A 27,370-nucleotide genomic window follows, 5' to 3' on the forward strand; every position below is an offset into this window, starting at 1 on the left:
ACAGGCCATGCCCACCACAGCTCCATGAAGGCAAAAAACCTATCACGATACGTCATGTGACATCGACATGATGCAGTGAGTTTGACACCTGTGCTCTATAGCAAACTGTATCTGCATTTTCTATGGGGAGGAATTATAACTCAGTAGTAGAACAGATGCTTTCTGTCCCAAAAAATCTGAATTTGATATTTCCCTACAAGGACACAACTCTACTGATCTAGATGTACTAATGTTCTGCTTCAATATAAAAAAGTGATTCTCACAAATAGGAAATCTTTGCATTAAGTACTTGCTTTAATTTCAAAACATCATAAATCATACTTAAACTAATGTTTGCATATAGGTTTTCACTGGGATCTTCACTGCAGAGATGATCCTCAAAATAATTGCCATGGATCCTTATTATTATTTCCAAGAAGGCTGGAATATTTTTGATGGCATCATAGTCAGCCTGAGTTTGATGGAGTTGGGTCTTGCAAATGTGGAAGGATTGTCAGTCCTGAGATCCTTCAGACTGGTAAATATATCAAAAAATATAATAATGTTTTTACCAAATTCCATGCCTTTATATTTACAAACAATATCAGTATAGTTACAATGAACTGTAAAACTCTTGAATGTTTTTCTTTATACTACTGTTTTAAAAATTATTTGTAAAGCTTACAGTGATCTTGAGCAACTGAATTTAAAGATGCTAAATGAACAGTTTCTAATCTGGGCTGGGTAGAGTATGCTTCTAGAAACCATGCACTGTAATCATATTCCAGGAACTGGGGAAAAAAACCCTCATAATGTCCTTTAAAACATCAAAAAGTGGTCTTACAACCATTAATAATAAAAACGGAAATCTGAAACAGCCATTATTCAAGTAAAGGGAGTTTTCTTACTTCATAATTATTAATATTATAGTTTTTGAACTTAAATAATGTTCAGTATAGCTCAAAACAATGCTAGAAGAACACAAATATTTTTGAAAAGTAAATTTTAACTTTTAGATCTCAAAAAAATAGGAAACAACAAAATTCTCAATTTATGAATTTTAGAAACAACAACTGAGATTAATTGATCAATATCTTCGGTAACTTGTTTAAGCACTGTTTATATTACTGTGCAAATGCCCCACACAAAGTCTTAAAAATAAGAAATAACGTGAGAACTATGTTCACTATTTAAGTGTAAATTAAAATATGTTTCTAAATATCGCTCTCAGATTTCAAGAAAGGTCTTACTGACCTTTAGCTTATATTTCATCTAACGTGTTTAAGTAAGAAACGCACACTTCTAGTAGTGGAAGCACCGGAGCATGCCTATGTTTGGCCTATGGATGGATACCACTAGTAATGTGAATATCTCCCATTGAGTACTATACTGTAGTGAAGGAAGATTTTGCTGGAGGTTTTTGTGGTTTTGAATTTTCCCTGGGAACAGTAGCATGGCTGTTGGGAATAAAGAGAGAATTTAAGCCAATTCCCCAGAATTATGGAGCATCATTTCCTAAGATGCAGGAAGGAATTGAATGTATGGTGATTTCTAGGTGCCATCATAAAGAGAAAATAGTGCATTTTGTTTTATTTTAAATGAATTCAAAGCCTTGTTCAGTTCCTTACCTAAGTCCTTTCCCTGATCTTCAGTCTCTATTTAAGAGTTACTCCAGTTATTGGTTCTTGGTTCATAATTGTACTTTAATCCTATTCCTTTTTCTCTAAACATTTTCTGTGTTTTCTTTATTGGGTGTTTTAATAAAAACACTGTTTAATAAAATAAATACTGTTTCAGATCTTGAGTGACACTTTGAAAATATTGGGCTTAAATGGTCCACTCACTTTGGGAGCAAGGACATTACAAAGCAGCATAGTTCTTTCTTTCTCTATTTCTTTTTCTAAATTGTGCTGTAAAACAGCGGTCCCCAACTCCTGGTCCATGGGCTAGCACTGCTCCGTGGCATGCCAGCAACTGGGCTGCACAAATAAGTGAAGCTCCATCCGTGGGATGCAGGCAACATGCAAAACCATGCCCCCTCCGGTCCTCAGAAAAACCTCTTTCCACGGAACTGATCCCTGGTGTCCAAAAGGTTGGGGGCCGCTGGTATAAAAGATACCCCCACATAGTTTTGTATATTAATAATTGTATTTCTTTACCGCTGCTTTTCAGCTTCGTGTTTTCAAATTAGCAAAATCCTGGCCAACGTTAAATATGCTGATCAAAATTATTGGCAACTCTGTTGGTGCTTTGGGAAATCTGACTTTGGTCCTGGCCATCATTGTCTTCATTTTTGCTGTGGTTGGTATGCAGCTCTTTGGTAAAAGCTACAAGGAATGTGTGTGCAAGATCGCAGAAGACTGCGAACTCCCTCGCTGGCACATGAATGATTTTTTCCACTCTTTCTTGATCGTGTTCCGAGTTCTTTGTGGAGAATGGATAGAAACCATGTGGGACTGTATGGAGGTTGCAGGCCAAACCATGTGCCTTATTGTTTTCATGTTGGTCATGGTGATTGGAAATTTAGTGGTGAGTGCTCTGTTTTTTTTATGTCCAATACAGTAACTGTGTGTTATCAACAGAAAAATCACTAGATTAAAGATCGGTTTAATTTCTTCTGAGGCTTTACACAAAACATCTCAATGTGAATGCATTTAGCATAATGGATTATTGAAAGCATAAATTACCCCCTGGGGATAAAGTGGACTTTTCTTTGCAGTATGCAAAAACGGGGAAGAAAGAGAATCAGAACTGGGTGCTCACACTTCAAGTGCTCTCTTCAGGTTGTTCTTCCAAAATTAAAGAAAGTACTGACCCAATGCAGACTGGCTTTACTAAACCCACCATTGTCTTGCATCAGACCAAAACATGTAGACAGCGGTTTGGAAGAAATGTTTTGTGATGCTAAACTTTAAATTGTGTCAGAACACACACAGACACACACACACAAACACATACACACACCCCACTCCAACTAGAGTTAAAAGATTCGGTAAGGAAGGGCATGCACCAACACAAATTTCTGAAATCCTCTTTGATAGGATGCAATATATTCACACATTACAGTATTTATTGGGATTACTTCTAATATTACCTATAATATAGTACATTCATTACATCTGAAAGCTTGCTAAGCAGTAGCCTAGGTAAAGAGTCTATTAATTTGTTAACTATTTTAAAATTAAGGATGAACATAAAGCAGGAACATAGACATACTTTCATCCTCCATTTAATCAGTTGACTTTAATTACGTACATATTTAACTTTGTGAGGCCTTATATGTACAGGTACTCCTTGACTTACGACCACAATTGAGCCCAAAATTTCTGTTGGTAAGTGAGATATTTATTAAGTGAGTTTTGCCCCATTTTACGACCTTTCTTGCCACAGTTATTAAGGGAATCACTGCATTTGTTAATGAAGTAACAAGGTTGTTAAGTGAATTGGACTTCCCCATTGACTTGGTTTGTCAGATGTTTGCAAAAGGTGATCACATAATATCAGGATACTAAAACCGACATAAATGCGAGTCAGTTGCCAAGCATCTGAATTTTGATCACGTGACCATGGAGATGCTGGAAAGGACGTGAAAAATGGTCGTAAATCACTTTGTTCAGTGCTGTTGTAACTTCGAATGGTCACTAAATGAACTGTTGTAAGTTGAGGACTACCTGTAGCTAACACTTTTTTCATATTTGCTTGATTTAGCTTTTAAATATGCTGGCTGACTGATCCCAGGAGCTTTGTTTGAATGATCTCTCCTGAAAAGCATTCCGGTAGCAAAAGAAACAAACCATCACACAGTATGAAAACAACTTGTCTCATTAAGAGCCAGAAACAGCTAAAAGATCAAAAGGGAGCTCTTGACTGTGTGACAGCACTTCCTTTTTCTGGATGCTTTAACACTTTTTTTTTTTTTAAATGACTGCCCTACATAACATTTTACCTATATAGAGAAATTGGGAAAAGAAAACAGATAAGAACGAAACTGCTTTATTTGATTAGATCAAATTTTGTTCCATAAGGGCCAACTGGATATCTTATAGTACTGTGTTCATAGAATTAATAAAGGAATAGAGAATCAATGCAGAATAGGAACATCAATAAATATTTGGAGTGTGTTGATTCTAATGCCCAGTCTAGTGTACTGCAGATTGAGGTTGTGAGGTCCTCAGAATTAAGAGGCATCGTATTTTAATGTTTTCCAGGTTAAAACTAACACAACAAAATCCTGTTCTACATATAAACCACCCAGAGTCACTGGGAATTGGACACCATATGAATTTAATAAGTTTTTATTAAAAAGATTATAGCACAAAGCAAGGAGAACAGAACCTTTGCTTTGGATGTTCTATTTTTAACACACCAAAAATTGGTGTGTACCTTTCATTTATTTATTTTATGAGGTTTTGGAGTGTTGCTGAGAGTTAAGATAAATGACACAGTTCATTCCCTCTCTGATTTCTGCTAACCATGAAGGTGATGCTGGCCCTTTGTGATGGTGTCGATGAATACATTTAATCAGAATAGATAATGGAGATCTGGAACTGAAGTAGCTCATGGTATTCTGTACCTCACTTCTGTTTTTCCTGATATAATGTGTTGATGGACTAACAACTCTCATAATCTCAGACCACTGTTCATGCTTGCTGATGAATACAGTATAGAAGACCAGGAAAGAATATTTGAACCCCTTTCATAAGCAAAGTTCCTCTTCTATGGTTGCCATTTTTTCTTGCTATAAATCTTACTTTTATATAATAAAACTTATCTGCATCTGGTGCTTTCCTTCTTTGTCTTTTAGGTATTAAACCTGTTTCTAGCCTTGCTTCTGAGCTCCTTCAGTTCAGACAATCTTGCTGCTACTGATGATGATAATGAGACCAACAATCTCCAGATTGCTGTGGCAAGGATTCAGAAGGGAATAGATTACATTAAGAAAAAATTGGGAGAAATTGTCCAAAAAAGCACAGTTAGAAAGCAGAAAGCTATAGATGATATCAAAGTCTTTGAAGAGCTAAACCACAAGAAAGATGTCTACATTTCCAACCATACCATGGTTGAAATAACTAAGGATGTTAATTATCTGAAAGATGGAAATGGAACAACCAGCGGTTTAGAAACAGGCAGCAGTGTGGAAAAATATATTATTGATGAAAATGATTACATGTCATTTATAAACAATCCCGGCCTTACTGTAACTGTACCAATTGCAGTTGGAGAGTCAGATTTTGAAAATATAAACACAGAGGAATTTAGCAGTGAATCTGACCTGGAAGGAAGCAAAGAGGTAGGCCTTCTTATATTTATAATATATAATATTAAGCAGAAAAATAGCGACACAAAATATTTTAATTGTGTTACATTGAATTATATGATATAGTTTAAAAGATTAACATAGTTGTCTTTTTAAATAAAAATAATTATTTTAAAAAAATAACAATGAATTCATTTGCTGTTATAAACTAGTATTTCATTTATAATGCTGGTGTTTGTTTTGTTCTGTGTAATATGGAACCAGATTGGTGTAGTGGTTATAAGCCAGGAACTTGGAGACGGTGTATTTTAGTCTCATCTTGAATACAAGCCATTTTTGCGACTCTGAGCCAGTTGCTTTCTTTCAGACCTAGGTAGAGAGCAATGACAAACCATTTCTGAAAAAGTTGGCATGAAAGCCACATGGACTTATCTAGGCAGTTTTAAGGAGTCAAAACTTATTTAAAGGCACAAAAACAAACAATTAGATGAATAGGAAGAGATTACAGAGTCAGTAGAGTGTATCTAGGCCCATTAATTCACAACTGTAACTTATATCAAAGCAGCCATGATAGATTGCTGGCTAGTCTGATTGAGCACAGTTATGGAAGGAGAACTATTGAGAGAGATATTGTTGACCACATGTTTGGAATTTTCTTAGCTGATTTCCACCCCACCCCACCCCAAATAGCCTATTGCATTTTTTACAATAGAAACACAAGGTCTCCCTTATTTTACTTAGCAGTAAACAGGGGTGGGATTCTACCACCTATTCGCTAGAACCAGTTGTTAACATTCTAAGCAGTTCCGAGAACCGGTTGTTAGAATAAATTACTGGCCTAATCCTGTAAGGAAGGCAGGAAGGAAACATTCTGGTGTTGCTTACAGAAACTGCCTCTCCGTTAAGCCTTATTACATTCTTGGCAGGACGAGACTTCCTGTCTCAGGAACTTCTCTGGAGGTTTTTTTCCCCCTCCTTTGCTGGTCCTTTGCTTGTGTGGAGTGACCATTCAAAGTTACAATGGCACTGAAAAAAGTGACTTATGACCATTTTCACACTTACGCCTGCTGTAGCATCCACACAGTCATAAGAGGCCAGGTGAGAAGATGTGTGCCTCGATGTGAGTGATATTGAATTGGCCACGCCCAGCCAATAACATGACTACCAAGCCATGCCCACCAACTTAGCCATGCCCACAGAACTGGTTGTTAAAAATTTGAATCCTACCCCTGGCAGTAAAGCTAACCTATGGCTATGACTTAAGAGATTAACTAGGTTTTTTTTTGAACTAGTCTTCATTTTATCTTTGTGTTCATTAATAGACCATCTCTCTACAGTGCATACCATTTGGCTGCTATGGTTTTTTTTAGGTGTTTAGCAATGAAGGCTGAGCTGATCTTTCCTTTCTTTGATGATCCAGGATTTGTATAACCATTTTAAAGACTGTATCCTCCTTCATCCTAGGTTTTCCTTCCCTTTTCTCCATTTTTTATTTTTATTGTATAAAATACAAAAAAAAAAGGAAAGAAAATAGAAAAAGGGAACAGTTGTGAAATTCAAGAGGAGAGAGACAAAGAAAGAAAAGAGGGCATTGACTTCCAACTCTTCCCAGCACAGTTCAAGATAAATACACTCCAACCTCAACTTTTTGATATTAATATTTAGCTAGCCATTTCTATAACACCAAATCTTTCTAGGCTTTCCAATACACTTCTGCTTGTCTCCTTGTGTAGGAATTACATTATAGTAAGGAAATATTCCTCCCTAGGATGTTATTCTGGAGAACCCTCAGCCATGCTAAAAAAAGAAGATATGTATTGGGGAGGGGGGGGGAGAATAAAAGCACATTCATTCTTAGTATTTTTAGTTTTAGTTAAAGAAAGTTTTAGTTTCAAGAAACCAAGAATTCAGATTCTTTAGCATTTGTTCAATTTACTGTCCTTTTTTTTTGTGTGTGTGTGGAATATTTTACCCTCCTGCGAAAATGGTTGAGAAAAATTCAAGCACATAAACGTTAGTTATTTGGGATTTGAGGAAACCGTTGACTTAGTTTCATTGTTTACTGGAAAAGGTTCCATAGGATCTACCAGGCCTATGCATGTTTCAAAAATTGTTTGGAAGAAATGCTTCAGACCTAAGCACCTCACCACTTTCAAGTTTCACTTCCTAGCCAATGCAATGCAGAAAGAACAGTATCTATGTTTGAGTCAGACCTGCATTTGAATATTTCTGGGATTTTTTGCCTGGGGGTGGGGGCGGGGGGGAGAGGTGGCAATTTTGTTCATTTTTCTAACCTCAGAAAGAATTATCATGATTTTTCCTAAATCATACAAACTATTTTAGAGGGTAAAGTAGAAGCCACAAGAGCAGGGCAGAATTGAGTGAGCATTTCTGCAGAACAGTGAAGTCAGTAGCATGAGTATGAGGAACACACAAGAAGTAAAGAGTACACAATAGAAATAAAACAACAATGAAGTGTAAACATTTGGGTACTAACAGTCTACTTCTTTGAAAGTGAGGGCTAATAAGCCAAATTCCAAGCATGTTTACTCAAAAGTAAGTACAGGTAGTCCTTAATTTACAACAGTTCATTTAGTGACCATTCAAAGTTACAAAGCACTGAAAAAAGTAACTTATGATTGTTTTACAACCTTTCCAATATTCCCATAGTCATGTGACCCAAATTCGGACATTTGGCAACTAGTTCATACTTATGACCATTGCTGGGTCCCAAAGTCACGTGATCGATCCCCTTTTGCAACCTTCTGACAAGCAAAGTCAACAGGGAAGCCAGACTTGCTACCTAGACTCACTTAACAACCGGATTACTAACCTATCAACTGCAGCGATTCACTTAACAACCAGGGCAAGAAAGGTCATACAATGGGGCAAAACTCACTTAACAACATAAATTTTGGGCTCAATTGTGTTCATAAGTTGAGGACTACCTATAATGCAATATTTGTGCAACCTTACTTCTAGGTAAACATACTAGAATGTAGCCTTATTTTAGCACAGACAGTAAATAACTTAACACTGTGCAAGGCCAGCTTTTTCATTGAACTGGATGAAAGAAATAATTTATGGATTTGCCAGGAAAGACAAAAGTGTTCAATCCTCTTTTTATTTACTTATAGCAGGGTCCCCAAACTTGGCAACTTTAAGACTTGTGGACTTCAACTCCCAAAATTCTCCAACCCGCCTTTGCTGACTGGAGAATTCTGGGAGTTGAAGTCCACAAGTCTTAAAGTTACCAGATATGGAAACCTCTGGCTTATAGTTAAAGAAATATTTTCATCTTGGAAAACAGACATTTCTTACATTTCTGTTAAAGTTCCAAACTGGGAATGACAGAGTTTTAAGGGATTTTACATGTTTCCCTTCTAAAAGATCCTATACTTCTTCCTCAAAGAAAATAAACTCTTGTTTCATTTATTTGTTTGTTTGTTTATTTGTTTATTTATTTGATTTGATTTGTCAAACGCTTACAAAATAATAGGTATAAGTATAAACATGAGTAAGAATACTGAATATAGATACAATTAAATGGGGACAGTTGGACAGGGACGGGAGGCACGATGATGCACTTTTTCTTTGGTGTATCTACTAATTTATGGTTCTGTTAATTATGAAGAGTAGTAAAACAAAGACTAGGGGAAGCTTCCTTATAGAAACCAAAGTGAGGGAATGAACTTAATTTTTAAATTAATTTCAGTGCTAGCCCAGTAGAATAGAATATCCAATAGAATATCCCCTGTTAAGAGAGATGTGAAGGAAGGAAAGAAAAGACATATCTGAAGCTGTATGTGATTTTTGTGGTACTGGAATAATTCAGTTCTAGAGATATAGTTCAGTTTGTTCTGAATAATCACTTGCTGTTTAGATTCTACTTTGAAGAATTAGTTAGATTACATTTCAGTAATTTCCCTGTTACACACCTGTTTCCCGGCACCACCGTTGTTGATGCTATACTAGAACTATAGAACATACATTAGAAGGAGCAAAGGAAACTCTTAGGTCCTCCAGATTCAATCAGGAGAAGACAGTCTGGTTTGTTGACTGTGGCCACAATGGTCCCCAGCAGTTCCTGGTTCTGGTGGTGAGCCAAGTTCTTTTTCTTCAGAGTGGATGAAGTCAAGCCGAAGACCACTGTTCTACTTTAGAGTGGAGGAGGGAGGAGCATACAGTTGAGGAAATTTTCGTCATTGCTTAAGGATTACTAATGAATTGAGAGCATCTCATATTGGCAGACAAACAAACAAATAAAAGCAGTTAAGTGATATAACCCCCGTGATGAAGTATCACTGGTTCATCATGCTTTATTTTATTCCAATAATATTGATGCCTTTGCCAACTTAGTTGTCTATAGAACAGTTGGACTATAGCCAACTCCAGCAAGTCTCTTGGAGTTGGTAGAACTTGTAATTCAAAATGTCTGTTTGGACATCAGTTTGGAGAAAACTGATATAAAATGTCATTAGGGCCACGAGCATTCAACCTCTCTTTTTCTTAGCTTAATGCTTACACCTTTAGGTTCTCCTCCTTTTTTTGTTTAACTTTTCTGAAAATGCTTCAAAACCAGATCAAAAGTTGTGAGGTACTGTGACATGAACTTCATTGCCTGCCCTTCTTACTTCTCACAGGGGTAAAATCAAGCTGGAGCAATCAAGAATGCAGCTCTGTTGCTTTTTAACCAGGTAGATTCAACCTATCACACCTCCTAACAGGTTATCTAAGCAAGCTATACATAATCAATTTCTGGATATTGACTGGCCTGCATGCTATTGAGCTGTGTTTCCTTCCCTATTCATCGCAAGATAGTTCAGACGTACAGCTACTCTCTGCTGAGTCTTATGACTCACCCATCACAGCATGGTCAGGCAAGATTGGCAACATACATTTCGATCCCGCTAACGATTTCTCTAGATTACGTTTTATTATCAACTCTTTTGAACAGCTACTGCATGACTTAGAGGTGTTGCAAAGTAGATTAAATTGATGGGAATGTTAACTCCTTCAAAGGTCAAGGGGAAAAATAACAGAGCATGCATAGTTTTTAAAGCAATGAAAACAACCCCTTTTTGATTCAGCCCTTATAAATGTGTTGTGTAATTATTTATATAATTAACACAGGTGGACTTTGGAGAAACAATTTCAAATTATTATTTTCATTGTACTCTGTTTGCTTACTTGCTTTTTTAATTTCAAGCTATTTTCATGCAGCAAGCCTTCCTACTTCTATTTTTTTTTTTTTTGCAGTATTTGTCTGAGTATTTTGGATTTTCATGTGTGATATCAACTGGTGCACATTCTACACAGAAAATATATTAAAAATGTTTCACTGTTTTATAAAACTGTTGCTTAGAACAATGATATGATCTACAAAGAATGAATTCATGAATTAACCCTAGCATTGATACGCATTTCAATATTGGTAGAGTGCAATAAGTAGCAAGCAGTAATTTAAATACATACATAATGTATTTTTTAATTTAAAAATTCCTATTATGTTTCTTTTCTTCTGGTATAGAAGCAATACAGGTAGCGCCTGAATGACATTTTCTGTTTCGCCTAAGATATTTTTTTATTGCTAAAAGGGTTACGGTAAATTGTTCAGTTCAGTTTTGCAGTGGCCATTGCTAGGGAAACCAATGTTTCTATCCTACTTGTTTTTCTGAATATCATGTTTTTAACATTAAAGAAATAAGAGTTATTTTAAGAAAGCGGTAGTTATGAGCTACTGCATAAGTACAAACAACTATTGACAAATAGGTTACTGGTCTAAAAGGAGAATTTAAATTATTCAGAATTTAATTAAATCTGATGTAGAAGCTTTAAAACATACTTACGTGATTCAGTAATAACCAACTCATACTTATCAAGCTACCCCTGAATATGAAAAGCTTCTACTGGTCTGAGACTATTGAATACACTCTGCTCTTCACATTTTGAGCCAAACTAATTTCATCTGCTACAAGATTGTCTATGGTGCTTTTTCATTCTCTGGCTATATTCCCCAGTTTACAACTGGTCCTTCTTTTGAAAGTTTCCCTCTGTGTACTATTAAGAGAGACAAAACAGATAATGGCTATATAGTGAGTTCTAAGAGATGCTTTAGAACAGAGCAAGAAAATTGCTTTTGTAATGTCTAGATTTGAACAGAACAGACAAACTCAAATAAGTTATTAACTCTTGTTTTCTCTGAAAGTGCTAGTCTTAGGTTTTCAACAGATTCGGTGGCTAGGGTTGCTTTTTTTGTAGACTTGGAGTATACAGTTATATACATGTTATATTCAGGCTACTAATTAAGTACTTGACTTGCTTTGGAGACAAGAAACTATATTTAATAAAAAAATGGGAAACTTTTTGTCTTGCTCAGAAATCAATTCAAAACCTTAAGAATAGCCAGAGATGTGGCTGAAATGCAAAGAACAAGGGTAACTGTTTCCTGAAGGTTTGTCAAGTCATGAAGCAATTTAGAATACTCAAACAGTACAAGATGACTTATTCCTAATAATTTATAATGGCTGAATCCCTTTGTTTATTTGAATGTCATTTGACTCATTAAGTGGTTTGTAAAGCTTTGACATTTGTAAAATAACCCGCTCCTGCTCCCATTGAAGTAACATAAAGCAAAAATGAAATGAGAGCAAGATTGGGTCCGAAGTGAATGCTTTAATAATAGAAATGGGCTCTTTTAACATGCTGTGGGGCAAAGCTTGTGTGAATTGGCCTTACATGGGCAAACAGATATGGGCAAAGAGAGTTTCTCTAAAATCCAAAAGAGATCTTTAAAATGGATGTCCCATTGCTATCTATGCCAATTTAGACTGCACCCACATTATGTAATGTTTGTAAAGCATCTTTTTTTTTTTAAGTGAAGTTGGATTTCTCTCTGGCACAGTTTCACTAATATTGCACAGGCTTCTGCTCTAATCCAGCATGTTGTTTTGCTGATCCAGGTCTTGGGAATGCTGCCTATTAAACAAATGCCTTCCAGTATACTCCTGCAGATAATTAAGATGTTTCCTCCTTATACATGCAGAGTTGTCTCTCATAGAAAATAGATAACTTTTCTTAAACTTTTAATATTTTATGCAGAAGGATTTGAGTTTCTTATAATAAGAGACAACCCCATTCTGAACCCTTCCTTCCTTCCCTCCTTCCTTCCTTCCCTCCCTCCTTCCTTCCTTCCTTCCTTCCTTCCTTCCTTCCTTCCTTCCTGAATACCAATTACTCTATGAATGTGGGCTTTTGGATTCAGGTATTTCCTGTAAGTTAGAATAATTGTTATAATTGTTTTCCTTTTTGCTTTATATTGTTCTATTTTCAGGATCTTAACTTCTAAAACATACAAGGAATAGCACTGTAGGTGAGAATAATGAGGTATATTATGACAGGTCTGATATTGCTGATGTTATGTCCCACTGGAGAACATGAAAATGAAAAAGTCCAGTTCACATGTATTATGAATTATTGCTCCCCGTGTCATAAATAGGTTGCTGCAACTCAAGACCCCCTTCAGCTATCTTCCTTGATTTCCTAAAATTTAAAAGCTAGTTAGAAGCAAAAACCCACCCTTTGAGCCAAGATCAGTTCCTTGTGCCATCCTAGTTCTTAGACCCAAAGAATCAAAAAATAACACATGGAGTTACTTCAGAGTTGTTCCTTTATCGTTGCTTGCCCACAAACAGAATCTTGCCAGACTAACGCAATTATCTGCAGTAACTATAGATCTAGTCTCTGAATTACTACTGATAGGAAGAATTCAACCTTGTTCTCTTCCTGCCTATTGGACATTCCAAGTTCTCTGTTCTTTTTGTCCTCTCGGAAAGAGCTGCTCTCTCCTGTGACTCCTGATTACATTCCACCCACACTAATTTAAGGAAAAATGATTTATTTTATCTCGGGTTTCAGAATCAGGTATAATTACAAAGCATACTTCGATCTTGACTGGTTTTCATTAACCACAAGTTTAAAAAGCAATTTTTAACCAATATGGAAGTCAGTGGAAATGGTCCTTTGTTTAAAAACCAAAACAGATATCCAGATTGCAGAAGTAGAAGGTGAAGAGAGTAAAGTGCAAAAATATGAATCTCACTGCAACTTATTTAAATGATTTAATGTACTTCTCTTCTGGTACAACTGGAAAACTGATTTGAGGTGTTTCTAGATTTTGTCTGACATACAATTTTTTAATGAACTATCAGGGGTATAATATTGTGAATTTATTATTTGGAAGCATATCCAACTCTAGGACATACGTACTACTGGTATTTTCTTTACGGTGTTTTGAAAAAGCCTTCTAAGTATCAGCTGAAAAATGTATTGATAGAAAGGACTTAACTTTTAAAGTCACTAAAGAAATACAGGGTAATAAGAAATGAACAGGATATATTTTATTGTTTAGAAAATACTACAATACTGTATTGCTATTAAAATGTTGAATACAATGCAGTTGGGGAAAGAGGATGAAAAAAAGATGTTGAGTACCTGTTCCACATAGTTGTAGATGCTGGTAGATCAAATGCTCCTGTAACATAAAAACTCGATAATCCTGAAGTTTCCCAGAAATTATGGCAGTAAAATATATCCGTTTCTACAAAACATAAAATATAAATATCAAAAAAGATTCTTGCTTATCTGGGTGTTGATTTTAGCCTTCAGTAGACACATAGAAATAAAGCATATTTACACATCATTCAAAAGAGACAATAACAAAGCTAAATAAACAAAGACCACATCCTCTTTAGCAGCCAACATCAAGATAAGCATGGATTAATACCAGGCAAACAATAAAGCAGAAAACAATCTCTAATCAAGGAACTCCCAGGGAGCAAACAACAAACCTTCCAAAACTGGAAGGGCAAGCTACTGTATATAAAAGGAAAGCAAATTCCAAACTCTTTCATCTTGATGATGGTACCTAGTTGGATAATGAAACATCTCCGAGCAAAAAAGCAAGCTCAAAGAGCACCAAGGATTCTATAAAACACTTTATCTGGAAAGTCTGTGAGCATGCTTGGCAGCATCTTACCAAAGTCAAAGGAAAATAGATTTACTAGAATATAATAGTGCAACATTGCAATAAAGGTCTGGTTAAGCTGAGTTTCCAAGCTGAGTTTTCTCTGGTCCACAAATGCAATCTGAAAGTTGTGACCAAATGACCATTTTAATGCAACAAAAACAATTCTTAAATACATGTCTAGAAAATACAAGTAATATATTGAATCAAACTTAATTTTTATCCTGACCCCATTCATTACGCTTTGGAATGTATCTCCATGGCCTATCACCCAAAGACCCAATATAGTCCTTAGCTCGCAAGAGTTTTACTTCCTTCATGTAACATGTCTGTATTAATCTTTTCACTAAAATTTCCCAAGCCCAAGAAAGCTATGTGACTTTAGTTTGGAAACAAACATATAGCCTCATTTTCTTTGCACACCTTGGTCTCCCAGTACTGGGGTGAGTATAAGAACAAAGTAATAATTGTTCCCAAACATTGTGTGAGAACTCAAGTCCACAGGTTTTCCAGTTTGCCAAAGGGGGAGGAAGGGTGAGAAAAAATGATTAAGTCATAGGGATATATAAATAAGAACTAGTCTTTATTCAGTAAAAAGGAGGATTGAAGCAACAACTACTAACTTCCAAATAAACCATGAGTGAATTGAGTTATATTATTCCTGGTTCTTAAATAATATACAGATCCAGGCATTGCATTGTAGATTTCAATTTTTAATTGCTGCCTTCCTGCTCAGAATTTGTCTTGTTCTTCCAATCTGTAATCTTCAGAATTTCTCTTATTATTGCTCCAGTCCTTTCCAAAACTGCAGGTAATTCAGCATTTCCATAAATTGAAAAAGATTGTGGCCTAGATATTTCAAAAAGTGCTGTGTTCCACAGGGCACTTTACACCTGCAATTGCACAAACAAAGTCCATGTGCTAAAAATAATGTACGAAGACATGCTGTTGTTAGATTCCCCATCCCATCCAGCTGAATTCTTCTATCTTGGCAACAAGGTTTAAGGATTATATTTATGCTAGATTTTCAGACTGTAGCTCAGCAGCCTATAATTTGATAATATGGGGCAATAATATATTAATGTTATCAGGAACTTAATTTGCTGGTTTTTTCCCCCCATGAAATTAGCAATGAACAATTGGACAACAGGCCATTTTCTATCATTCTGTCATTTTTTTCCTGAAGTATTCAGCAGTCGTGAAGGTAGCTATGAAATGTCTGCTTTCATTAGGAGGGAAATAATTGATATTGCATTTTTTTTACAATATGGTGATATCATTTATGAAATATGAATTGCCAGGTAGAGATGTTTGTCAGCACAGTTTCTGGTGAGTAAACATAAATGCAGGAGCAGATTTAACATTATATTCATGTTAAATTTTTTACTGCTTTGGACGATCAGTGTAAAATTGAGTAGAGACCTCCATCAGTATGGTCTTATAAACTAACAGGGGGAGGAAAAGAATGCAAACTTTTCTGTGGGGTTTTTCTTTCCAGAAGATAAATGCCACCAGCTCATCTGAAGGCAGTACTGTGGATGTTGCCTTGCCAGGAGAGGGGGAGCAGGCAGAGATTGAACCGGAAGAGGCTCTTGAGCCTGAAGCCTGTTTCACGGAAGGTAACAGGGTATTTCTGAGCCTGGCTTCCCAGGAACTGCCATTTTGTGAATGAGATGCCTACAAAAGCTGGGATGGCTTCTAAGCAATAGCAGTCAGATTTCATTCACGCCATTATGTGGCATTGGTTCTTTGTCAATAACTTACAGATAACTTACAGATAAATTGCTTGGTTTTCTCAAAAAGGATAGGCCAACTTAAGGCCAATATATATATACATATAAAATTTGGGCATATGCAGTTTTTTTAAAAAAAAATGTTCTGGGTGTATTTTTTTCAAATGCAACCTCTCCCTGGAAGGCCATCATCTGCTTCCAAAAACATTTTTGGAATCACTTTGTGAAAAATTGAAATCCAGAAGCCAAAGTCTGTCTAAGATAACTTTTGCTAACTGAAGGAAAGAAAAAATGATGCCCTGTCCATCTTCCATGGTAAGAAACTGACTGGATGGACAGAATAATTTTATTTCAGTATTGCCAATCATCATCATATTTGAGGCCATTAAGGGATGCATAGCACACACAGTTTGCCCTCTATCAAAAATAAACCACTGGGGAATCAGGAGCAGCAGGTATGGGAAGGTTTCCTCTTCGGTTCCAGAACCTCAGAGGCCCAGGGTGGAATATTTGAGCATCTTCCCTTCCCCAAATGCTTTTCTCATTGTGTCCTGTGTCATTGGACAGGAGTGTGTGAGTACCATATACTACAGATAGTCCTTGACTTACAATTCATTTAGTGAACATTCAAAGTTACAACGGTGCTGAAAAAAGTGACTTACGACCATTTTTTTCACACTTTAAGATTGTTGCAGCATCCCCATGGTCATGCGAGCAAAATTCGAATGTTTGGCAAGTGATTCGTATTTATGACGGTGGCAGTGTACCTGGGTCCTGTGGTTACCTTTTGCGACCTTGTGACAAGCAAAGTCAATGGGGAAGCCAGGTTCACTTAATAACGGGGTTAAAAGTCTGGAATGAAAAGATCTTCCAATCTTTTGAGAGGATATGGTTTCTTTAAATCCTGGCTAACATATAACCACAGGAATAAGTCCAGGATCAGAAAATGTATACATCCTGCTGGATGCATTTTATCCATAGGACAAAAGCCCAGGTCTCAATTATTTTCCTTAGCAAAACAGAACTGTGCTAAGTCTGGTTTTTTCTTCTCTCTGAGGAATAATGAGTCCCATCATTTACTTAATACTTCAGGAAATGTTAATATACCTATTAAGGTTATGCTAATTTCAGGGGGATATTACAAGATTAAATGCCACGTATAAAAGTTATACTGTTTGGAGAAAAGATAGGGTTTTTTTTTTAAAGTATCTGTCAGTAACATTTTTACTATTGTTATAACAGGCTGCATCCAAAAGTTCCCATGTTGTCAAGTGAGTATAGAAGATGGCAAAGGAAAAATCTGGTGGAATTTTAGAAAAACCTGCTACAGCATTGTTGAACATAACTGGTTTGAAACATTCATTGTATTTATGATTCTCCTCAGCAGTGGTGCTCTGGTGAGAAAAAAAGAAAGAAAATTAAATATTCTTCTCAAAATGTTAATGGTATTAATATTTTTAGAAAGAACCTGACAAGCTTTTTAGTGAGATTGCATAGGCTGTATTTTCAGTTCCGAGAGCTTTAGTTAAGTAATAAAGCCGTGGAAAGACAATTGTGATTTTTATGTTAAAAAAGACAGTGAAAGAGAAGATTAGAAAAATAAACATTTTGCAGCTTGCTTTTTTTTCTTATGTGATATTGAAAAATGATTTTTTTGTCTTGTTCCTCCATTTTAAAATATGATTGGTGAATGATGAAATCAATACATCTCTTTCCAGGCCTTTGAAGACATATATGTTGAACAGCGTAAGACTATCAAGACAATGCTGGAATATGCAGACAAAGTCTTCACGTACATTTTTATTCTAGAAATGGTTTTGAAGTGGGTGGCCTATGGCTTCCAGATTTATTTCACAAATGCCTGGTGTTGGCTGGATTTTTTAATTGTTGATGTAAGTATTGAAAAATCATAGTTAGCTTTGTAGATATATTACCTAGCATCTTTCTTCTAAGAACACCTGATAAGCTAAAAAGAACTGAAATAGAACACTGGTGTTCCATTAATAAAAGGTCATTCTGCAAATACTATTAGCATTCTGATTACCATAAAGCAAATTTTTGGAGCAACAAGTTGGTCATAAATTTCTATTTTAATTCACATGTGCACATCTATATTTGGTGCATTTAAATTTTTTATAGCATTCTTCCTCTTCAGCATGATGCTCCTCTAAATGATATTCAGCTTCGGTTCAGCAGGTGGAAGGAACCATGCTGAGGAAGAGTAATCTGGACAGTAAATATCTATATGGATCCACATGAACACTGTGCTGTAATGTGATTATTTAATTTTTGTTTTGATTATAGTCATATTTCTGGCTCGGTATTAAATGTGAATAAGACCACTACAGCTTATTTAAGAAACCATGGCTAAAAGTTCAGTATGTGAATCCAGACACTCTATTAGAGAACAATAACATCCCTCGGCTTTTGTACTGCATCCCATTCTGTGTTTTTCTTTTTGATATTGACTGCTGAAGGACTTTAAATGTGAAGCATTAGATAGCCTTCTATTCTTTGTCACTTATCATATCATTTCATATGACAGATCTGAGCAACTTGTGACATGCCAATTCCTTCTTTCAGCCCTCTCAAGACACAATAAAATCTTGGAAAAACGCATAGTTGCAAAAAATAAAAATAATTATATAAATTTTACTGTGTAGTCCTCAACATAACAACAGTTCATTTAGTTCAATGTTATGAGGTCATTGAAAAAAGTGACTTATGACCAGTTTTCATGCTTACAACCATTGTAGTATCCTCGGGTCATGTTATCAAAATTCAGGCGCTTGGCAACTGGCTCATATTTCTCATGGTTTCTATGTCCTGGGATCACGTGATCCCCTTTTGCGACTTTCTGACAAGCAAAGTCAATGGAAAAAACAGACTCTCTTAACAACAGTTTGACTAATTTAACAACTGCAGGGATTCACTTAACTATGGCAAGGAAGGTCATAAAATGGGGCAAACTCACTTAACAAATGTTGCAGTTAACAGCAGAAATGTTGGACTCAATTTTGGTTATCCATCAAGAACTACCTGTACATAAAATCACTACAACAATTTTTAAAGATTTTAAAGGCTAGGCCAAAATTATATGCATAAAAGGAAGCCCAAAAATCATTTCTAATAAAAGTTGTATGAAACACATAAAAACCAACACAAATGAATAAAGAGAAAAGTGGGAAGGAAAGGAAAGGAAAGGAAAGGAAAGGAAAGGAAAGGAAAGGAAAGGAATCTGAATTCCTTTGCAGCAAATATAAATATAATCAACAGAATTATCTGTTACTCTGTGGTTCCCACCCCAAAAAGCTCACTATTTTCTATTATCCCTTTTTTCTTATAATCAAAACCCATAACACACCATAAACCATTAAATACCAGGTTAAAAATATGTCGCATGAAGCTAAACCATTTACTGTTATATTTAGTGCATTGCCTTGAGAAATCTCCTATTTTTATTTCCTGCTGGAGGGTGCAATAAAAAGTGGAAGTGTTGAGCATCTAGTAAACCCATTCTGCATAAATCAATAATGGCGAACCTAGCTACACCTTGTTCTAGAATGTAGCTAGGTCTTCTTGTGCTTTCAGAATGCCATAAGGCTAATGTGTGAGAAATAATAGATGTGCTTGATTCTGCCTTACCACCATGAAAGTGATGTGTTGTTTGAGATAATATTCTCTGATGTCTTGTTTACACATGCTGTCAAGATGGGATGTTGATACTAAGCTGACAGGCAATGCTAATTATATTAACTCTTTGAAAGACACAGAGAGACCCAAACTTCTTCCAACCAGTGACAGCCATAGAAAAATTTAAAACACAGGAACATCAAATAGAACTTACAAAAAAAGAGTAAGGAATAACACGAATGCGTTCAGAATAAAAAATAGCAGGTGTCTCAGTTTGCGGAATCCCTATTAGCTTGTAAGGTTGACTGAAGAAATAATTAATTGGATCTGTTGAATTAAGCCATAATGCTATAAGCCATTGTCATCCTGAGAGTTCTGTTAGTGTCCCAGTTATTCTTTGTCAACCTGCCCAAAGTATGTGCTTGATTTAAAAAACAGTCATGACTTCAAAGACTTCAAAGAACTTCTAAATCTTGAATTTTAAAAGATAAACTTAGTTGTCACCCTAAGATAGTCTTAGTAGTTTGGAAGATAAATACCATCTACTTTCCTCCCTACTTCCCATTTTGCATGAGAACATTCTTCTCCTCATGTTGGTTAGCTAACATTAAATTAGTAATAACAATATTTAAATTTAATATTTGCTCTCAATTTTATATCTTTTTCCCCAATGCTACTTTCTTGTTTTCTATCTCATTCTGTGGCAAAAGAAAAGTGAACCCAAGGCAGTGAAGAATTTTTATATTATCCAAGAAGAAATCCAGAGTTTTGAAGGAAACATGAAATAAATCTGTCATTCCTGCCTCTCCATTTAAAGTCTTTCTCTATTGAACATTAATGATGCCTCTTTTTGGAATTTCTTTAAGAATGAATTGACTAGATTAAAAATTGGTGAAAGATGTGTGTGTTCATGCAAAGAAACACACACACGCACATACACAAATACACACACACATACATACATACATATATAAAGTTTCATATGCACATATACCATGCATACAGAATAATTTCTTTTTATTATATTTTTATATTTGACCTTGAAGGTAAAGTATAGTCTACCTAGTTTAAAAGGGCTAATATAACTTAAAATAACAAAGACAGTTATCAGAGATTCAACTTAGAATTAAGGAGAAATTTCCTGACAGAACAATAATTAATCAATGGAATTAACTTGCCTCATACCCAAGTTGTGGGTGCTCCATCACTGGAGGTCGTCAAGAAGAGAGTGGACAACTATTTGTCCGGATTGGTACGGAAGGTATGGTATACGTTGAGCAGGAGGTTGGATTAGTCCAGGGATAGGGAAACTTGGCTCTTCTATCACTTATGGACTTCAACTCCCAGAATTTCTGAGTGAACCATAAAAGGTTCCCCATCCCTGGCCTACTGGTTTTTCAGTTGTGGGGGAAATCAATTTTTGGGTTGAATGGGACTCTTTAATATACAAATGTAGGACAACAAGGACCTATATACATAGGTCCTACATTTGTATATTAAACAGTCCCATTCAAGTCAAAAACTGATTTCCCCCACAACTGAAAAACCAGTAGGCCAGGGATGGGGAACCTTTTATGGCTCACTCAGGAATTCTGGGAGTTGAAGTCCATAAGTGATAGAAGAGCCAAGTTTCCCTACCCCTGGACAGTCACTAGAAGACTTCCAAGGTTCTTTACATCTTTTTTATTCTGTTTTAGTTTTCATTCCTAACTCCTGTTGATATAGGAATTGGAGAAATTTATTTCATGCATGAAATTGGATGGGTGAAGGAGATAATGCCAGGACCTCCAAATATCTCTTTGTAAACATGTCTACATTCCATAGCAAGGCGTTCTTGTGCTAGATATTTTGGTCAAAAAACCACTGTGCGACTATTTCATCTTTCCTCCTTACTAGAAAAAGAGAATCATTAAGAATTAAAAACAAAGAAAAATAGTTTAACTTTTCCAAAAATTGTATTTCTGACTGAGGGCAATAATAGAATCCTAGCCTTGAAGTATGTGAGGGTGCAAAAAAAAAATTTGTAAGGCAAAAGAATGTACCAATAGTACATGTATTAGTGCTATTTTGTTCAAGTAGTATAACTAGATGTGTCAACCTTTCAAGGTAGTGCACAGCAGGAAACCAAAATGATGAATACTACTTTTATTGTAAGGTTACAAAAACAGAATTTTGTAGGACCTTTCCTTTTCCTTACCTTTATGCTCCAGAGAATTTGGGAGGGTCAAGCTTTCTCAAAATACATTTCTGGTTTGGGCTTAGATTTCTCTTATCTAAACAATGTCTAGGCTACAGCTCTTATTTTTCCTCAAGGTTATTTTCCACATCAATTACACCATTGTAAGATGATGGGGTGGGGTGGGGGGACGACAAGTTAAAGAAGTTTGGGTTAGGCTTTCCACCTCTCCTTTAGCAGTGTGGAATAGAAATGAAAAGGAGATATGCATGATTGCAATAACATGTAGACGTTCTTTGGTGGTAAGAACTAGTTCATTGGAATGGCTTTGGACACTCTTTATTTGAGCCAATTTCAGTTAATAAAAAAATGGCAGTGTACCTTGCAGATGTAGGAGAAAAGTGACCCTGATCAAGACTAAAAGGAAAGAATAAAAGTTTAAACTCTTCCTGATCTTATGCTAGGAACCTGTTCCAAATGTTTATTTTTGTGATTTCTTTTTAGTAAGCAAGAAGAAAAAAAACAGGTGCATATGTAAAGTAATAAGTATCTCAGTTACTTTATTTTTTTCTCACAGAAGTTCTTCAGACTCATCCTCAGATTCCTAAAGCGGTTTTCCAGGAAACAAAAATTGTTGCTGAATGTGACCTGAATAGAATAGTCAACAGTGGTTGCGCTGATTCGTATAACCTTACTGCGGATAAAGGAATCAGTATCTCAGCAACTGTAATAGAAGTATCAGGAAATGATACTAATCTACTTCTGATTGTCTGTACCAATTAGAACTAGACATGGAATTATCTTATTTAGTAGGAGAAGGGAAGGTTCAAGAGTAAAACACATCTTTGCATGCAAAAAAAGCATGTTATTTTTATTTGGCAGTACTGAAGAAAGGTTCATGTGAACCAAAATGATCACTCTCAAATCTCTTGTGGTTAGAGCTGATGCTAGGAACTTGGCTTGGAGGTATACTTTAAGTATGCTTTAAGTCAGATCTGTTCTGAAGGCAAGCATCGAAGTGTATGAAAGAGGGAGCTATCAGGCACGTCACACACATAAGAAACACTTAAGATTCTGGCTTGATGGAACATAGTTTATGGGAATTTCGTTTCAGTTTTGTGTCCTTGCCCCATCCTTTCCAGGCAACGTAAAAGTCCATTTGGGGCCTGTAGAATCTTACTCAACGTATGTTCTATGAATATCTGAACTTCCTTTCTTCTTCTTTTTTTCTTTTGTTCCAGGTTTCATTGGTCAGTTTAATAGCCAATGCACTAGGCTATTCTGAACTAGGGGCCATTAAGTCACTCCGAACACTAAGAGCATTGAGACCTTTAAGAGCTCTGTCACGATTTGAAGGAATGAGGGTGAGATGTTAAGAAATAAACCTGGAATTAATATTTTCATGAAATAAATCTGCTTCTGCAATATAAGCAGTGATGTATCAGAGCAGAAATGTTGAGCTTTTTTTCCACTACTATTTCATGCCATGGTCATAAGCACTTCCAAAATATTAAAAAAAAAAACTTCGTACCACCTTTTTTGAGATGTCCCCCATAAATTGTTTAAGCCATTTTAGTGCTTCCATGATTAACATGTTGTGTTTCAAGTATTAGGACATTCTTCAGGTGTTAGGGATATGTATGTGAACATCAGTATCTATAGCTACAATACATGTATTTTGAATCACAAACATGTATTTTTTAAAAACTCTCAAGATATTTATGTTGTATACACAGAAAATTAAAATTCTGAAGTTTTGATTATTCAAGTTAAGAAATATTGAAATTTAAAAGAAATATCCATTGAGGGATTCTACTCCGGTCTAAGGACTAGTAGATCAGCCAAATCTTTAAGTCCCTCTGGAACTCCATTGGGTAGAAGCTAGCCAGATATCAGGGAACTTGATTCCAGAGAGCAGATATTACAACAGAGAAGGTACACCCTGGTCTTCATAGATAATACAATTTGATTAAAGGAACCCAGAGCATACAAACCAAATCAGCTGAGATCAACTAGGCAGACTCATAATAGACAGGTGGTCCCTCAAATAACCAGGCCCTCTGCTGTGTATGCCTTTGTAGGTCAATCACATCCAGAAGCAAAGTGGAACAGTTGAAGCTTCCAAGTGGTTTTTAAGAGACCAGAGTATATTGTACTAGTCAAGATTTAAGGTGACACAAGTGACTGGTTCGAGGGCCCTTTGATCCAGAAAAGGATGCAACTGTGCACCACGTGGACCTGTGCAAGGACCTTCCTGGTCACAATTGCTGTCTGCTTTTGAAGCTATGAGTCTATGAAGACCCCTAGATTGGCTGCATTTAAACAAATGGCCATTCATCTCTCTCTAAATTGTTAGTTTGAGCTACATTGATTGTTGTCTTTTCTTGCCTCTTTATTGATTTCTTGAAGTCTGTGGCTTCATATATTTTGCATATTTATGTTCTTGTTCCATTATCAGACATATATACATACTTTTTACTAGTGATGTTCTTGGTATGTAACCCTTTTCTTTCTTTTTTTTTCTCCCCAGTGCACTCAAATGTTATGATTCCATCTTACCAGGTTTTGGTTTTGGTTTTTACTTTCTGTAGCATTTAGTTTCTGTTTTGTCTTTTGAGTGGAAGGGTAAGCTTTAGCTTTCCTACTTTGTATTATTGTGTATTATTGTGTATTATTTTCCATACAATCCATACAATTGTGTATTATTTTCCATACAATCTCTTAATATAAACAGCTTCAGCTGCAAAAAAATAATAATCTAGGCTTTCTTCTCCTCCCCCCTCCCTTTCCCCTCCTCTTCAATATTTACCCTAGGTGGTTGTTAATGCCCTTATTGGAGCAATTCCCTCCATTATGAATGTGCTTCTGGTCTGTCTCATATTTTGGCTGATCTTTAGTATTATGGGGGTGAATCTCTTTGCTGGCAAATTCTACCATTGTGTTAATACTACAACGGGTGAAATGTTCAACATCAGTGATGTCAACAATAAAACTGAATGTGATGAGCTAATACACAACAATCAGCAAGCCCGATGGAAAAACGTGAAAGTTAACTTTGATAACGTTGGGGCTGGTTATCTTGCTCTTCTTCAAGTTGTAAGTAATTTTCTTTCTACCCGCCTATAAAAATAACTAGGGAAATCATCTAAGTTCATGACTTTTACTCTAAAGCTCCACATAAGTTCCCTGATACTTACTTGCTTGAATCAAGCTTCAGGATCAAAAAAGTTGCCTTTGATGAGATGGGTGATTATATATAGCAAATTTAATAAAATAAATAAATGAAAGTAGTACTGAAGCTGCTGCATTACTACTTTATTGTTCCATGCTCACATCATTGTTCCATGTTGATGCTGGAATTTCTATAAGTAAAACAATTTCCTGATTTAAGCATGATCACGCTGTTTGATGATATTGCTCTCTAGATGCCATTCCAGGCTTATTATGAGAAAGTAGAAGTATTATAGGTGTAATCAATCTAGTGAAAATCCCTTCCTGGGGAGATTTGCTTATAGAAGTTAAAGGCCAGGTTAGAAGCGGATGAATCAAAAAGAGTAGAGTGATATATGGTAAGCCATTGTTTGAAATGATACCGTTCTGTGTCAATATTATAAGTATCTTTAGTGACTACCACAGGAAATACAACAATGAGAAAATTCCAGTGGATCATGATGGTGGGATCCATATGTCTTTTCTACCATTATTAGGAAACTCCATTGATAAGGTGATCCTGGGCTGCTATGTAGCGACAATATACTCTTTCTACAGGCAAAGTCTTAAGGAAAAATGGAGTTCATACAATAGGGTTGCAAATATCCAATCATTGTTCTTGCTTGCACAAGATTAATTTATTATTAAGAAAAGATTGAGATCAGGTACACAGCATAACGATTCATTGCTATTATTTGGTGATCCATCCACGCTTCTTATCTTGAAAACATATTCTGTTATCAGAATATTACTACGGCTACATTGATAGCTCTTCCTGTGGAAGTGAAGAGTGTTATTAATTTTATTCTCACAACTACAATACCTTTTTAGATAGGTTGGACAAAGATAAAATAGTTGATTCAAGGTTATCCACTGTGACCTCCGTGGCTGAGAGAGACTTGATTTCCCTTGTCCAGATCCACTAATTCCATTACTACATCACAAATATATCAATTAAATATAATAAACACATCAGTAGAGTGTAGTAAGTACACTAGTACAGGTGCACCAATTCTTATTGTTAGCTAAGCTCAGGAAGTAAATGCACCTTTGAGGGCATCTTTTAATTTCCCTTTGCGTTAGTTCCATCCAGTCCAGTATTATTGTATCAGCTCACATCTTCTTCTGTAACATATCAGCATGCAAAACTAGGCTGTAAAGTACTGACTCAGCTCTTCTATTAAATAAGTATAACTCCTTCCATTCCATCCAGTCAGAGCTGAAGAAGCTTGTTGGATGAGAAGTGAAATGTCTTTAAAGAAAAAACCAGAAAGTCTATTGCCACTTGAAAAAGCACCTTTGGGACAACCATGACCTGAATGATTGAGAAACTCCACAGACACTCCTCTATTAAATGCTTACATCAATATTTCCTGCATTTATGCAGCAAAAATAGAGTCACTGCGTTTAATACTTTGTTTATTAGATTTAGACTTCAGAATTCCAGGTGGACTGCAAAAGTTCATATGACCACTAGATAGCAGCATAGAAATTCAGACAACCCTAATTCTTTGCTGCCATTCAAGTCCAATTTGGATTGTTGCAGTTTACATTCAACAATCTTACACACTGTGAGGTGTACACAGAAGTAGAAGAAATGTTTTATTTCTGGAACAAACCATCCTGATGAATCTGTTGAATCATTCCAGATGAATTGTGGTTCCACAAAACCTGAATGTTTTGGTTGTTCCAAACTTCAAAATGAAATCTGGGATTGATGAAAAGGACAAAGGCTTCACCCGTTTCTGCCCTTCTTCCTATAGCAGTTCCCTATGCAACATATTCATTGGCTCTTCTGTCATCTTCCTAGCAGTTTCCTTCACTCTGTCCTGTCAACTGCCTCCAATGTGCCCAGTGTATTATATCCCATCAGCTTGTCAGTTCCTGATCTTCCTAGCATCTTCTTATTTTCTCTTCAATGTCCCAGCGTATATTCCACAGAATATACATATATTCTACAGAAGTGCCCACAAGCAGCTACTTCTGCCAGTGTTCCCATGCAATGTTGGTATTCTGCCAACTTTGCCCATTCAGCAAAGTTGCAGTGTTTTTCTTCTCCTTATAGCTGCCAGTATCTTGGCTTTATCCTAGTTCCCCACACCTATGCCCTGAATAAAACAGAAGAAACATTTACATTTTGAATCACGCGCATTCCTAATATTTCCTCATGATTAAGTTACATTCCACTGATTTCAACAGGACTTTTTAAAGTAGGATTTTAAATCTGTTGCATCTCTTTCATTGAATTTTCACTCATTCTGATTCTGTTTAGGCCACTTTTAAAGGATGGATGGATATTATGTATGCAGCTGTTGATTCACGGGATGTAAGTAGCATTTCATATCCTATCTACCACA

The 27,370-nt window shown here is 36.0% G+C and overlaps 1 protein-coding gene across 2 annotated transcripts in view; it reads left to right on the top strand.

Annotated features, from left to right (window-relative positions):
• The window catches only part of LOC113434113 (sodium channel protein type 2 subunit alpha), an 86,840-nt gene that overhangs the window by 45,602 nt on the left and 13,868 nt on the right, over positions 1 to 27,370 (top strand). For both annotated transcript variants that reach the window (XM_026697124.2, XM_087920032.1), the window contains 9 exons: positions 344 to 517; positions 2,152 to 2,508; positions 4,784 to 5,269; positions 15,760 to 15,880; positions 17,237 to 17,391; positions 17,713 to 17,886; positions 23,045 to 23,167; positions 24,618 to 24,899; positions 27,286 to 27,339. In XM_026697124.2, coding sequence (XP_026552909.1) covers positions 344 to 517; positions 2,152 to 2,508; positions 4,784 to 5,269; positions 15,760 to 15,880; positions 17,237 to 17,391; positions 17,713 to 17,886; positions 23,045 to 23,167; positions 24,618 to 24,899; positions 27,286 to 27,339 — 1,926 coding nt within the window. The remainder of the gene's footprint in view (positions 1 to 343; positions 518 to 2,151; positions 2,509 to 4,783; positions 5,270 to 15,759; positions 15,881 to 17,236; positions 17,392 to 17,712; positions 17,887 to 23,044; positions 23,168 to 24,617; positions 24,900 to 27,285; positions 27,340 to 27,370) is intronic.

The sequence above is a fragment of the Pseudonaja textilis genome, chromosome 1 (genome assembly GCF_049901715.1).
Source record: "Pseudonaja textilis isolate UNSWEBS1 chromosome 1, rPseTex1.2, whole genome shotgun sequence".
Lineage (NCBI taxonomy): Eukaryota > Metazoa > Chordata > Lepidosauria > Squamata > Elapidae > Pseudonaja > Pseudonaja textilis.